Here is a 14,741-nt window from a genome sequence, read left to right as displayed (position 1 = left end):
ATGTCGGCATCCACGCGGCCCGAGCCTAAGGCGAGTCGCAGCCACTCCCGCAGCCTCCGAGGACGGCCGGCTCCGGTGATGGTAAGTCCGATCCGCGGGCTCTGCGAACCAGAGCCCTGGAGGCCGCCAGCTCCAGGAGTTGGGCCGATGGTAGGCCGCAGCAGGAACGGAGACAACACCCAGAAAACTTGCAAAGCCATTGCAAGCAGAGAGTATTGGTGAATGCTGGTGGCAAAGGTTGAGCCAGTTAACCACATAATCTAGATTTAAGCTCTGCTTGTACATACTGTGTCGCATAAACCACTTGATCTCAAAGAAGTTTGTGATGGAGGAATCAGCTGTTATAATGTTGTCATGGCAAAGCTACTGGTATGGGGGAAATTGTTGCACTCCTTTGTTGGAGATATCATTGCCTAGCATTAATGGTTCAAGTGTTTTTGTCCATTTTCAGTTTAAGTGCTTCTGACCACATGATAAATGAAAAGTCATCAGTGAAGTGTTTGGTGACTGTTGAATCTTTAGTACTGCCCTGCAGGACTACTGTGTCATTTTTTTGGAATGAGATGATTGGCTTCCAGCAGCCATTGGTGACACAAGGAACTGCAGATGCTGGTTTACAAATATTGTATTAGACTTGTTTTCACTTGGGTTCCTTGATGGCACATGTGATCGAATACTCTGTGCTTGGAAGCCAAAGGAATCGCCCCGAGCCTTGCCTCTGGAATTCATCTCGTGTGTCCATCTGGGCAAGTCTGTGATTCTCAGCCAGAGTCTGGAGCCAGTGTTTATATCATAAATCATAGAGAAGATCAGTGATCAGATTATTTAGTGCTGCTTTATAGCACTGTTAATATCTTCAATTACTTAGTTAATGATTGAATGGTCCACATAGTAATTAGCTAAATTAGATGTCTTTTTTTACCAATGGGCAGGATGTTTCTGGGTGCATATGTTGGCACAGTATTGAAACAGCTTGATTAGAATTTAAGTTTATTGTGGAGCCTGTCTTCAACACTATGGCTGGAATGTTTTCAAAGCCTTTGCCGAATGCCTTGTAGCTATGTGGAGTAAATAAATCAAGTTGACTGAAGGCTGCCTTCAATAATGATCGGGACATTGAGAAGCTAAGATTAATCATGTGCTTTACACTTCTCGAAGGCCACGGATCATACCAAAGATCTGGAGTCCTAGACATTTAGTTGCGCAAGAATTCCTCAGAGGTATTTCTATGACCAACCGTATTCAGTTAGCACAATGATCTTTCACCATAAGGTCAGAAGTGGAGATGTTCATTGACTGCAAAATGTTCAATTTCATTTGCTGCTTCTCATTAAAGGAACACAGCGTGGCCTCAACATTTGGGCACAGGCTGAAAAGTGGCACAAAAGTCCGACCACCTCCCATAACATTCGATTACATTATTGTTGTCCATTCGAACCATCACCAGCCTGAGAGTCACTATTTGCCAGAAATTGAACTTGTACTTGAACTTGAACTATAATGACAAGTCAGAAGCAGTGCATCCTGCAGCACAAACCCTCCCCAGTCCCACTCTCCGTCCCACCCCCACTCTCTCCTCCTCCCACCCGCCCCAGTCCCACTCCCCTTCCTCCCCCCACTCTTACTCTCCCGGAGCGGCGGACTACTGGAGACGGGCAGCGCGGCGGCGGCTGTGGCCTAGCCGAGCTGGGATTACTCGTGGCGGTTGTGGGGGAGAGGGGAGAGAAAAGCGAGGGGAGCCCCTGACGGTGGGCGGGTCCGCTAACGGCGTCCATCTTGTTTGTGCGAGTGAAGAGAGAGTCCGTGCGTGCCGTATGGTGACATCATACGCACAGCAGCCCTTGGAAAAAGGTGTTTAGAAATGAGATTTTTGAACTTTAAAATGCCTGTTACTTAAAAGATATAAGACCGATTTAAATAAAACCTGTTATAAAGAGTCGCCGCGAGAGTGGTGATTAAGGTGGCGCAAAAATTGTAGCGCTATGGTTTGCCGTTTTGGCAAAAGCACAGAAATACATATATTTACATACAAAAATATATGTATATACAAGATCTGAGTTTTAGTAGTATGTATATATGTATATATATATATATATATATATATATCTATATATATAGTATCAGAGAGAGACAGAGACACACAGACAGAGAGAGAGAGATAGAGACACAGAGAGACACTCAGGACGTCAAAATAATGTCTGCTTTTCTGGGAAAAATTTGACAAGATCAATGGTTTTCCAATCTGAAGTGATTTTCAAATCACGTTTGTGGATTGTTTCCACCTAGTTCTTCCAGTCAATTTATTAATAACATTTAGTCCCTTTTTTTAAAAAATGGATCGGTTTTTATGCAGGTTGCTGATTAATTCCCAACCATTGGCCATTCTAAAACTAGTAGGTGGGTGTAAAAATAAAATCAGATTTTGTGGTAATTTATATTTTACTAGTTTTTCTCAAGTAATATTATGTCAGCAATAATTTGGAGTTGATTATGCGGCAGTACTTTAGAATTTGCATGCAGAATTCCTATTTGCTTTATTTTAAAAAAACATCATCCTTTTTTCCTCAATTGTAAAACGAAGGAATTTACTAAGGAGGTAAAAACAATATCATTTTTAATGTCTGATTTTTCAGTTTCCTGTTCACACACACTTGCTGATTTAACCCTCAATGTATATGTTGACATGGGTTTTGAGCTGTATCTGTCCTGAAAGTACAAAGGTTATTTCTACTGAAATTGTGAAGTTTCTATTTTACATGTACAGCTTGCTCATGGATGATATATGTTTGAAATTTTGGTTTCCATGTATTACTCTGGATGCCCCAGTATATAATCCATTCTTCCCTTTTAATTTATGTTTCTCATATTTTGACAACTGGAAAAGATCCAGTATTAGGTCACCCAGTTTAAAAGAAACAGAAGTGAAGTGAAATTATGCGCTTGTTACTGGATGTTATATCCAGTTATATTGGAAATCCTTTTACCGTATTAGAAAACGTATGTCCTTGCCCTGTCAAAACATCTATATCCTAGTTTATTTTTCCATAACTAGAGTTTTCTGGAGTTGTAGAATTTAAGGATTGAGAACACTGTCACGAAGCTAGAGGCATCACCGTTTTTGTGACTGAGAGGAATCCCAAGTCTTGGAGCAATGGCCGTTTAATATTCGCCCATGAGAATATCATCCTAGTGTGACCTCTGATAATTGTTGCACAAATGCAGAAGTCAGGAACTTTAATGTGCACGGAAAATAGAAACTGACAAAATGTTTAAAATTTGATTTGCAATACTGAAAAATAAGCGTTATTTGTTTTCAACAGATACAACTAATGGATCACTTGGAATTGTCAACCAGCCAACAAGTATGAAAACTTAATATCTATTTTTAGCAAGCTAAGTTCCTTCACAATAACATTTGTTATTTCATTTCAAAGCACTCCAGATGTCAGCACTTTATTTTTAATTAGTCTTCATGTAATGGAGTGCTTGATTGAATGTAGGACTTTAAATTAGTTGCAATTTATATTTTTGTAAAAGACTCCACTCGAAATAGTTTTTAACCTGTTGGATAAAACTGCTTGTTACTGTTCATCTATTCACTGGTGTCTGTGGTTGATGAATTTCCATATATAACATGTGGCACAGTTTATGCCCAAACCAAAGCAACAGTTTATTCAGTGGTTAGAGGCAAAACAGTTTGTAAGGACTGCACCATGAAGGGAGAATGTGACAAATAATATTTTCAAAGAGAAGAGTATTGAGTGGTTTGTTAGGAAAAGGTTCTAAATTCTGGAGTAGTTCCTGAGGATTGGAGGGTAGCTAATGTAACCCCACTTTTCAAAAAGGGAGGGAGAGAGAAAACGGGGAATTACAGACTAGTTAGTCTAACATTGGTAGTGGGGAAAATGCTAGTCAGTTATTAAAGATGGGATAGCAGCACATTTGGAAAGTGGTGAAATCATTGGACAAAGTCAGCATGGATTTATGAAAGGTAAATCATGTCTGACGAATCTTATAGAATTTTTCGAGGATGTAACTAGTAGAGTGGATAAGGGAGAACCAGTGGATGTGTTATATCTGGACTTCCAGAAGGCTTTCGACAAGGTCCCACATAAGAGATTAGTATGCAAACAAAGCACACGGTATTGTGGGTTCAGTATTGATGTGGATAGAGAACTGGCTGGCAGACAGGAAGCAAAGAGTAGGAATAAACGGGTCCTTTTCAGAATGGCAGGCAGTGACTAGTGGGGTACCGCAAGGCTCAGTGCTGGGACCCCAGCTATTTACAATATATATTAATGATTTGGACGAGGGAATTGAATGCAACATCTCCAAGTTTGCGGATGACACGAAGCTGGGGGGCAGTGTTAGCTGTGAGAAGGATGCTAGGAGGCTGCAAGGTGACTTGGTTAGGTGAGTGGGCAAATGCATGGCAGATGCAGTATAATGTGGATAAATGTGAGGTTATCCACTTTGATGGCAAGAACAGGAAAGCAGACTATTATCTGAATGGTGGCTGATTAGGAAAAGGGGAGCTGCAACGAGACCTGGGTGTCGTGGTACACCAGTCATTGAAAGTAAGCATGCAGGTGCAGCAGGCAGTGAAGAAAGTGAATGGTATGTTGGCATTCATAGCGAGGGGATTGGAGAATAGGTGCAGGGAGGTTCTGCTGCAGTTGTACAGGGCATTGGTGAGACCACACCTAGAGTATTGCGTACAGTTTTGGTCTCCTAATCTGAGGAAAGACATTCTTGCCATAGAGGGAGTTCAGAGAAGGTTCACCAGATTGATTCCTGGGATGGCAGGACTTTCATATGAAGAAAGACTGGATAGACTCGGCTTGTACTCGCTGGAATTTAGAAGATTGAGGGGGGATCTTATAGAAACGTACAAAATTCTTAAAGGGTTGGACAGGCTAGATGTAGGAAGATTGTTCCTGATGTTGGGGAAGTCCAGAACAAGGGTCACAGTTTAAGGATAAGGGGGAAGTCTTTTAGGACCGAGATGAGAATTTTTTTTTTCACACAGAGAGTGGTGAATCTGTGGAATTCTCTGCCACAGAAGGTAGTTGAGGCTAGTTCATTGGCTATATTTAAGAGGGAGTTAGATGTGGCTCTTGTGGCTAAAGGGATCAGGGGGTATGGAGAGAAGACAGGTACAGGATACTGAGTTGGATGATCAGCCATGATCATATTGAATGGCGGTGCAGGCTCGAAGGGCCGAATGGCCTACTCCTGCACCTATTTTCTATGTTTCTATGATTAAGTAAGCCTGTTTCATTATTCCGTTATATCTGTACCTTCATTTTATTTACCCACGCCAACATCTCATTCCTCGGTGGTGTAACCTACCAAAATTTTAATTCTCTTGTTCTTCAATTTCATTTGACTCCGAGACACTCAGTTTGAGAAATTAGTTCCAGGTATCTACTCCAGTTTTTGTAGGTAAAGATGTACTGTCTAATTTCATGATTGAATGGACTAGCATTAATTTAGCGATTATCCAAATTTCTACATTGGAGAAAATAATTCCTTTATGTAACTTAATAAATCTTTGCATCATTTTAATAACACTGATTAGATCGCTCTTTAAATTTCAAAACTCAAGCAGAGATAAATCCAATCAAGACAGCCTAACTCATAATGTAACCTTCGAACCGCAGTGTAATGCTATTTATCTACATCATGTTCCGTCCAAGATTGCTTTCCTGCAGTTTGGTACAACTTCTTCCTTGGTTTTGCATTCCAGTTCTCTAGTTAAAAGTCACCATTCTGTCCAAATTTTTAATCAACATCAAAATATCTTCAGTTTCTCCATATCAATTGGGTCATCCACCATTAAGAAAGTACAAATGTCTCTGTTTAGAGATGGTTGCATCGTAGAAGTCATTTGATTGTTTGCTTGAACACTTGTGGAAATAAATGCAGGAAGAGAATTGAGTGGATTGTAATTGTGAACATATTTTGAATTTGTTTTTAAGGGGTCAATATCATGAGCAAGATCAGATTTATCTTCTCATGTCATAGTACCCATCTGACAAGGATGTGACTTCACTCCAATGAACAAATTGTTGTATGACTTGAAGTGTTCCACATCCTCGCCCTGCTTATCCTGCTAAGTGATTTGAAGCAATGTTTTCATGGTGCCTCGGATGATACTGTGGCCTATTGGAGTGCATTCTGCAGATAATGCCCACTGAATCCAAAATTGAGGTCAAGTTCTAAACTTGTTAATGAGGTAGCAAGCAAGCTATTTTATTACATCCTTCATGGAGCCAAGCATCCAACCTGCTGTGCAATAGTATGTGGCTATTATCAATTAAGAGTTGAACGTTTATTAAAAGATTTGGATGATTTAAATTTCTCGTGTTTCCAACAGTTAGTAGTGGATCCGTTCTCAATGTTGCTGCACTCTTGGCATCTGGCACTCAAGTTACCCCTCAGATTGCGATGGCTGCACAGATGGCAGCCCTCCAAGCCAAGGCATTGGCTGAAACAGGCATAGCCGTACCTAGTTACTACAACCCAACTGCTGTCAATCCAATGAAGTTTGCAGAACAGGAGAAGAAACGCAAACTGCTCTGGCAGAACAAGAAAGAAGGGGTGAGTCCTATTGAGTACAAATCAGTGCTGTATATTTGGCTTTGCCTGTGTTTGGGTGGACTTTGACACTAACATTAACGCTGTTTTTCTATTATTTTCATTCACTGTACACCAACTAAGACAGGTGGTAGTTGTGAGTGGCAGAAAGAGGTACTGGAGACTGGAGGTATCAGAAGATCATGGGCAGGGAAAATTAGTCAAAAAAGTGGATTCTGAGTGAGGTCTGGCCATGTGACATACATTTGGGGGATGAGGCAAACTAAGCCATAAGATGGGGGGTGCTGAATGGGTGGCAGTTTCTAAGGGTGAAAATTTAAACAAGGGTACTAAACAAATGGATTCCTCAGACCCATTGGCAGTGGCTTTGGCAAAGACTTTCCCTAAAGCTAGTTATTTTTTGCTGTCCATTTGAGGCCTCATTCAGCGTTTCGTTCTGCGTTGTTAGATGACTTTGCATGCATGGTTGCATGTTGTGTAATAATATTAAATGTTTTTATGCCAATGAACGTGTCCAATGTGGAAGGCTTGAAGTCACCTAGTTTACATTCCAAATTTAAAATAACCACCCAAATCTAAGAATAAATTATGAATTAAGTAGTTGACTTTCTTTGCTTTGCAAGAAAAGTGTCAAAACTAAGGGCAGTGCTCAAGGTAAGAAGAGCTGGAGGGCGAGTTGATAATTGGCCGATCAGACATGGGTGGAGCATGTTATAGAATATGGATTGAAGAAGAGTGATGGTCAGCTAGATACTTTAGATTGAGGGCACTTCGAGCAACTTTTGCCAATTGAGGAGGATTCCACATGCAGAGTGTGACTGCAGTATTGAGTTCTAGTTCCAGATCTTTCCTGTGAGATTTGTATTATTTGTTAGAAAAAGCAAGGGGCTTGTTCAATTGAAAAAAATCTTATTTGTCTAATATGGTTATTTTTGGCTGGCGGGCATCAAGTTGCCAAACAAATGGTATAATTTATTACTGTCAATGATGCATACAGTGCCCTCCATAATGTTTGGGACAAAGACCCATCATTTATTTATTTACCTCTGAACTCCACAATTTGAGATTTGTAATAGAAAGAAATCACATGTGGTTAAAGTGCACATTGTCTGATTTTATTAAAGGTCATTTTTATACATTTTGGTTTCACCATGTAGAAATTACAGCTGTGTTCATACATAGTCCCCCCATTTCAGGGCACCATAATGTTTGGGACACATGGCTTGACAAGTTTTTGTAATTGCTCAGCTGTGTTTAATTGCCTCGTTAATGCAGGTATAAGAGAGCTCTCAGCACCCGGTCTTTCCATCACGTTTGGAAACTTTTATTGCTGTTTATCAACATGAGGACCCAAGTTGTACCATTGAAAGTCAAAGAAGCCATTATGAGACTCTGAGAAACAAGAATAAAACTGTTAGAGACATTGTTAGAAACTTTAGACTTACCAAAGTCAACTGGTTGGAACATCATTAAGAAGAAAGAGAGCACTGGTGAGTTTACTAATCGCAAAAGGACTGGCAGGCCAAGAAAGACCTCCACAGCTGGTGAGAGAAGAATTCCCTGTAATAAAGAAAAATCCCCAAACACATGTCTGACAGATCAGAAACACTCTTCAGCAGTCAGGTGTTGATTTGTCAATGACCACTGTCTGCAGACGACTTCATGAACAGAAATACAGAGGCTACACTGCAAGGTGCAAACCACTGGTTAGCTGCAAAAATTGGATGGCCAGGTTACAGTTTGCCAAGAAGTACATAAAAGAGCAACCACAGTACTGGAAAAAGGTCATGTGGACAGATGAGATGAAGATTAACTTATATCAGAGTGATGGAAAGAGCAAAGTATGGAGGAGAGAAGTAACTGCCCAAGATCCAAAGCATACCACCTCATCTGTGAAACACGGTGGTGGGGGTGTTATGGCCTGGGCAAGTATGGCTGCTGAAGGAAGGTACTGGCTCACTTACCTTCATTGATGATGCAACTGCTGATGGTAGTAGCATAATGAATTCTGAAATGTATAGACACATCCTATCTGCTGAAGTTTAAACAAATGCCTCAAAGCTCATTGGCCGGCAGTTATTCTACAGCAAGGCAATGATCCCAAACATACTGCTAACACAACAAAGGAGCTTTTCAAAACTAAAAAATGGCCAATTCTTGACAATAGGTGCAGGAGGAGGCCATTCGGCCCTATGAGCCAGCTCCGCCATTCAATGTGATCATGGCTGATCATTCCCAATCAGTACCCCGTTCCTGCCTTCTCCATACCCCCTGACTCCGCTATCCTTACAAGCTCTAGTGGCCAAGTCAATCACCCGATCTGAACCCAATTGAGCATGACTTTTAAATGCTGAAGAGAAAACTGAAGGGGACTAGCCCCTAAAACAAGCATAAGCTAAAGATGGCTACAATGCAGGCCTGGCAGAGCATCACCAGAGAAGACACCCAGCAACTGGTGATGTCCATGAATTGCAGACTTCAAGCAGTCATTGCATGCAAAGGATATGGAACAAAATACTAAACATGACTACTTTCATTTACATGACACTGCTGTAATTTCTACATGGTGAAACCAAAATGTATAAAAATGGCCTTTATTAAAATCTGACAATGTGCAACATGTGATTTTTTTTTAAAATTACAAATCTCGAGGCAAATAAATAAATGATGGGTCTTTGTCCCAAACATTATGGAGGGCACTGTATAGTCCAATTGTCTAAATGTTAGATGAAGCACATCAGGTTTAGTATAGATCAATAAAGGCAATTGCCAGGGTCAAAACAAAAACAATCAGGCACCTTTTTAATCATGTATAGTAATATATTTATTAAGTCCTTGTACGGTTGCTGTTTTGGATGCCAAATATCAAGAAATTAATTAAACCCCCAGATGTTATAGGTTGATGCCAGTAATGATAAACTATTTATGACGAATGTCTTGAAATACTTAAAACAATTTTTACTGAAGCAAATGCCAGAAGTTTTAATACTGACTCTTTAGATTGTATAGAATTTTAACAGAGTGGACTTTAGAGATACAGTGCGGAAACAGGCCCTTTGGCCCACCAAGTCCACACCGACCAGTGATCACCCCGGAAACTTGCACTATCCTACACACTAGGAACAGAGTATAATTTTACCAAAGCCAATTAATTGACAAACCTGTACGTCTTTGGGAGCACCCAGAGAAAACCTACGCAGTTACAGGGCAAACATACAAACTTCATACAGACAGCACCCGTAGTCAGGATTGAACCTGGGTCACTGATGCTGTGAGGCAGCAACTCCACCGTTTTGTTTTTGTTTTTGTTTGGAAGTTAAAAATTCATTCATGCAGTGGACAAAAACAAAAGGAGGCTTTCGACTTTGGTGCAGGTTGAATCTATCTAATTGGTCTTGATAGCCATCCCTTTTTATCATAGCCTTAAAAATATGTAACCACTTTCCTATTTGACCTAAGGTAGTAGGTATTAAGTTTTTTTAAACGAAAATCTCATTATTCTTCTGGAAATACTTAATAGGTTAGGTCGACATATTGACTCTTGTTTTGTTTTCTACAGTTGATGCCTGTCTTGTCGAGTGTTTCGACCATTTTCTTTTATTTTAGATTTTGGGCACTCGTGTTTTATGATTCTTCTGGTTCTTAATCATTCACTGCAAATTGGTGTTCACTGTTACTGCTCAATTTAAAAAAAAATGTAATTGTACTGTGCGATGTGGACATTTATCGCAGCGCAGTGTTCAATGTCCATCCTAATTGCTTCTTACTCGGCAGTTTCAAAGAACAGATAAGAATCATCGATATTGCAGTGTAGTGAATTTATGTATTGGACTGGGCTACATCCACATTTTTGCAATTCTTTAATGTCTGCATTATCTCACAGTAAACTTAATGAACTATTATTTGCAAACATAAATACTATTTATCTACTTATCTTTCCCAAACTTTTTTTTTCTATTGTATGATATAGTGGCTTTTCATGTCTTTTTCATTCTGTTCAAGGACAAATCACAGACTGCAGAATTATGGGAGAAGCTAAGTTTTGGTAATAAAGACCAAAATGTAAAATTTCGAAAGTTAATGGGCATCAAGGTGAGTGCAGGAAATGTAATGCTTTTTCTGTAAATGTTTAAGAAATGTTTACTACCAGTGTTATAATATTTTACATTTCTGGTGGGCGTGCAGAGTAGGTTTACTAGGTTAATTCCCGGAATGGCGGGACTTTCATATGTTGAAAGACTGGAGCGACTAGGCTTGTATACACTGGAATTTAGAAGGATGAGAGGAGATCTTATCGAAACGTATAAGATTATTAAGGGGTTGGACACGTTAGAGGCAGGAAACATGTTCCCAATGTTGGGGGAGTCCAGAACAAGGGGCCACAGTTTAAGAATAAGGGGTAGGCCATTTAGAACGGAGATGAGGAAGAACTTTTTCAGTCAGAGAGTGGTGAAGGTGTGGAATTCTCTGCCTCAGAAGGCAGTGGAGGCCAGTTCGTTGGATGCTTTCAAGAGAGAGCTGGATAGAGCTCTTAAGGATAGTGGAGTCAGGGGGTATGGGGAGAAGGCAGGAACGGGGTACTGATTGAGAATGATCAGCCATGATCACATTGAATGGCGGTGCTGGCTCGATGGGCCGAATGGCCTCCTCCTGCACCTATTCTCTATTGGTGCTTGGAAAGACCGATAACCAAGATATGTTTGCTACTGGAAGCTGATACTTGTACTGTAGCTGGCCGCTACATCTATTGTAGGAAGTGTAGGACAAAATAGTAAGCATACATGAATTCTGATGTAACAAAATGATCGTGGATGTTTTTTAGACTAAAGGTCATTTGAACGCTTCTACCCTCTTTTGATAGATGTCATTAGTCACTGTGTGGAACTTTGTAACACATTGGTGTGAGGAAAATGGCCAGATTTAACTTACAAATTTGTATGCTGAAACAGAGCAGTTGATTAGAGTCACTCAGCACTTATCCAAAGTTTTTTTTTTTTTAATTGTCAATGGGGAATGAAGTCAGCTCAAACCCATTTTCTGCAAAAAAGTGTACCGAGGATTTGGAATGCATGTTTTGCATCTAACTGTCTTCAATTGGATGTCAACTCAGTATCAATACAATTTTAAATCCCCTTGAATACTCCACTTTAATCTGTTTAATCCAAACCCTCTGTGAAAATCTTAACCGTGAATTTTATAGCGCTATCTCATGTGATTTTTATTCAACTAGTCAACCTAATGATATTGGAGGGCAAACAGTAAGCAACAATGGACTATGGTATGGTCTGTATTGTTGAAGGAGAGATAGATTTGATTGTGCCTTTATGAATGAAGAGATGACTTAATCATCCTAAAACATATCAGATATCTTCGCTCATCCTTCTAAACTCCAGTGAATACAAGCCTAGTCTTTTCAATCATTCCTCATATGACAGTCCCCAGGGATCAATCTCGTGAACCTACGCTGCACTGCCTCAATTATAAGGATGTCCTTCCTCAAATTAGGATACCAAAACTGTACACAATACTCCAGATGTGGTCTTACCAGGGCCCTATACAACTGCAGAGGAACCTCTTTACTCCTATACTGAAATCCTCTTGATATGAAGGCCAACATGCCATTAGCTTTCTTCACTGCCTGCTGTACCTGCACGCCAACTTTCAGTGACTGGTGTACAAGGACACCCAGGTCTCGCTGCATTTTCCCCTTACCTAACCTAACACCATTGAGATAATAATCTGCCTCCTTGTTTTTGCCGCCAAAGTGGATAACCTCACATTTATCTATATTATACTGCATCTGCCCACTCACTCAACCTGTCCAGGTCACCCTGCAACCTCCTAACATCCTCCACAGTTTACACTGCCACCCAGCTTTGTGTCATCCGCAAACTTGCTTCTAATTCCCTCGTCCAAATCATTAATATATATGGTAAACAGTTGCGGCCCCAACACCGAGCATTGCGGCACTCCACCCGCTACTGCCTGCCATTCTGAAAAGGACCCGTTTACTCCTACTCTTTGCTTCCTGTCTGCCAACCAATTTTCTATCCATGTCAACACCCTACCCCCAATACCATGTACTCTAATTTTAGTCACCAATCTCCCGTGCGGGACCTTATCAAAGGCTACATCCACTGGCTCCCCTTCATCCATTTTACTCGTCACATCTTCAAAAAATTCCAGAAGATTAGTCAAGCATGATTTCCCTTCATAAATCCATGCTGACTTGGACTTATCCTTTTATTGCTATCTAAATGCGCCATTATTACTTCTTTAATAATTGACTCCAGCATCTTTCCCACCACCGAAGTCAGGCTAACTGGTCTGTAATTCCCCGTTTTCTCTCTCGCTCCTTTCTTGAAAAGTGGAATAACATTAGCTATCCTCCAATCCACAGGAACTGATCCTGAATCTATTGAACATTGGAAAATGAACATTGGAAAATGATCACCAATGCGTCCACTATTTCTAGAGCCACCTCCCCGAGGACCCTGGGATGCAGACCATCAGGCCCAGGGGATTTACCATCCTTCAGTCCCATTAGTCTACCCAATACTATTTCTCACCTAATGAAGATTTCTTTCAGTTCCTCTACCCACCTAGATCCTCTGTCCTCTAGTACATCTGGGAGATTGTTTGTGTCTTCCTTAGTGAAGACAGATCCGAAGTACCTATTCAACTCTTCTGCGATTTCCTTGTTACCCATAATAATTTCACCCGTGTCTGCCTTCAAGGGACCCACATTTGACTTTAACATATCTAAAGAAGCTTTTGCTGTCCTTCTTTATATTCTTGGCCAGCTTTCCCTCGTACTTCATCTTTTCAGCCCGTATTGCCCGTTTTGTTAACCTTCTGCTGTCTTATGAAAGTTTCCCAACCCACTCTACTGTGTTATACATCTTTTCTTATAGTTTTATTCCATCCCTAACTTCCCTTGTCAGCCACGGTTGCCTCCTACTCCCCTTAGAATCTTTCTTCCTTTTTGGAATGAAATGATCCTGCGTCTTCCGGATTATGCCCAGAAATGTCTGCCATTGCTGTTCCACCGTCATTCCCGCTAGGATCCCTTTCCAGCCTACCTTGTCCAGCTCCTCTTTCATGCCTTCATAGTCCCCTTTGTTCAACTGCAACACTGACACTTCCGATTTAACCTTCTCCTTCTCAAATTGCAGATTAAAACTAATCATATTAATGATCACTACCTCCAAGTGGTTCATTTACCTCGAGTTCTCATCAAATCTGGTTCATTGGACAACACTAAATCCAGAATTGCCTTTTCTCTGGTTGGCTCCATTACAAGCTGCTCTAAGAATCCATCTCGGAGGCACTCTACAAACAGTCTTTCTTGGGGTCCAGAACCAACCTGATTTTCCCAGTCTACCTGAATATTGAAATCCTCCATCACCACAGTGGCATTTTTCTTACATGCCAGTTTTAACTCCTGCTGCAACTTACACCCTACATCCGGGCTACTATTTGGGGGTCTGTAGATAACACCAATTTGTATTTTCTTGCTTTTACAATTACTCAACTCAATCCACAGTGACTCTACCTCGTCAGTCCCTATGTCGCCCCTCTCTTTCCCTTTAACTCCATCCTTGACTGTCCCATTTGACACCCCCCCCCATTTAGTTTAAAACCAACCGTGTAGCAGTGGCATACCTGCCTGCCAGAATGCTGGTCCCCCACCTGTTCAGGTGCAATCCGTCCCTTTTGTACAATTCCCCCTTAGCCCAAAACAGATCCCAGTGATCTAAGAAGCTAAATCGCTGCCCCTGCACCAGTTCCTCAGCCACACATTCAGGTCCTGTATCTCCCTGTTCCTGCTTTCACCAGCACGAGGAACTGGAAGCAAACTGGAGACCCTGGAGGTCCTGCTTTTCAGCATTTTTCCGAGCTCTCTAGTCACGCTGCAGAATATTCATCCCCTTCTTACCGACGTCGTTTGTGCCGACATGCACTGCCACTTCGGGCTGTTCACCTTCGCCCTTGCGGATTTTCTGCACTCTGTCCGTGACATCCTTGATCCTGGCACCAGAGAGGCAGCACACCATCCTGTTGTCGCAGAAACCCCTGTCCGTACCTCTAACAATGGAGTCTCCTACTACCACGGCATTGCCTGACGTCGGCCTCTTTGG

General features: G+C 41.2%; 1 protein-coding gene across 2 annotated transcripts in view; it reads left to right on the top strand.

Moving 5' to 3' along the window:
- rsrc2 (arginine/serine-rich coiled-coil 2) overlaps positions 1-14,741 on the top strand; it is a 37,042-nt gene that overhangs the window by 19,010 nt on the left and 3,291 nt on the right. Inside the window, exons 8-10 of one of the 2 annotated variants that reach the window (XM_078421681.1) lie at positions 3,321-3,362; positions 6,380-6,603; positions 10,615-10,692. In XM_078421681.1, coding sequence (XP_078277807.1) covers positions 3,321-3,362; positions 6,380-6,603; positions 10,615-10,692 — 344 coding nt within the window. Of the gene's footprint in view, positions 1-3,320; positions 3,363-6,379; positions 6,604-10,602; positions 10,693-14,741 lie in introns of both variants that reach the window. The other variant, XM_078421680.1, reaches the window with a different exon arrangement.

Source organism: Rhinoraja longicauda, chromosome 25 (genome assembly GCF_053455715.1).
Source record: "Rhinoraja longicauda isolate Sanriku21f chromosome 25, sRhiLon1.1, whole genome shotgun sequence".
NCBI classification, from domain to species: domain Eukaryota; kingdom Metazoa; phylum Chordata; class Chondrichthyes; order Rajiformes; family Arhynchobatidae; genus Rhinoraja; species Rhinoraja longicauda.
The sequence above is the reverse complement of the archived record's forward strand: the minus strand, read 5'-3'. Positions and strand labels throughout refer to the sequence as shown.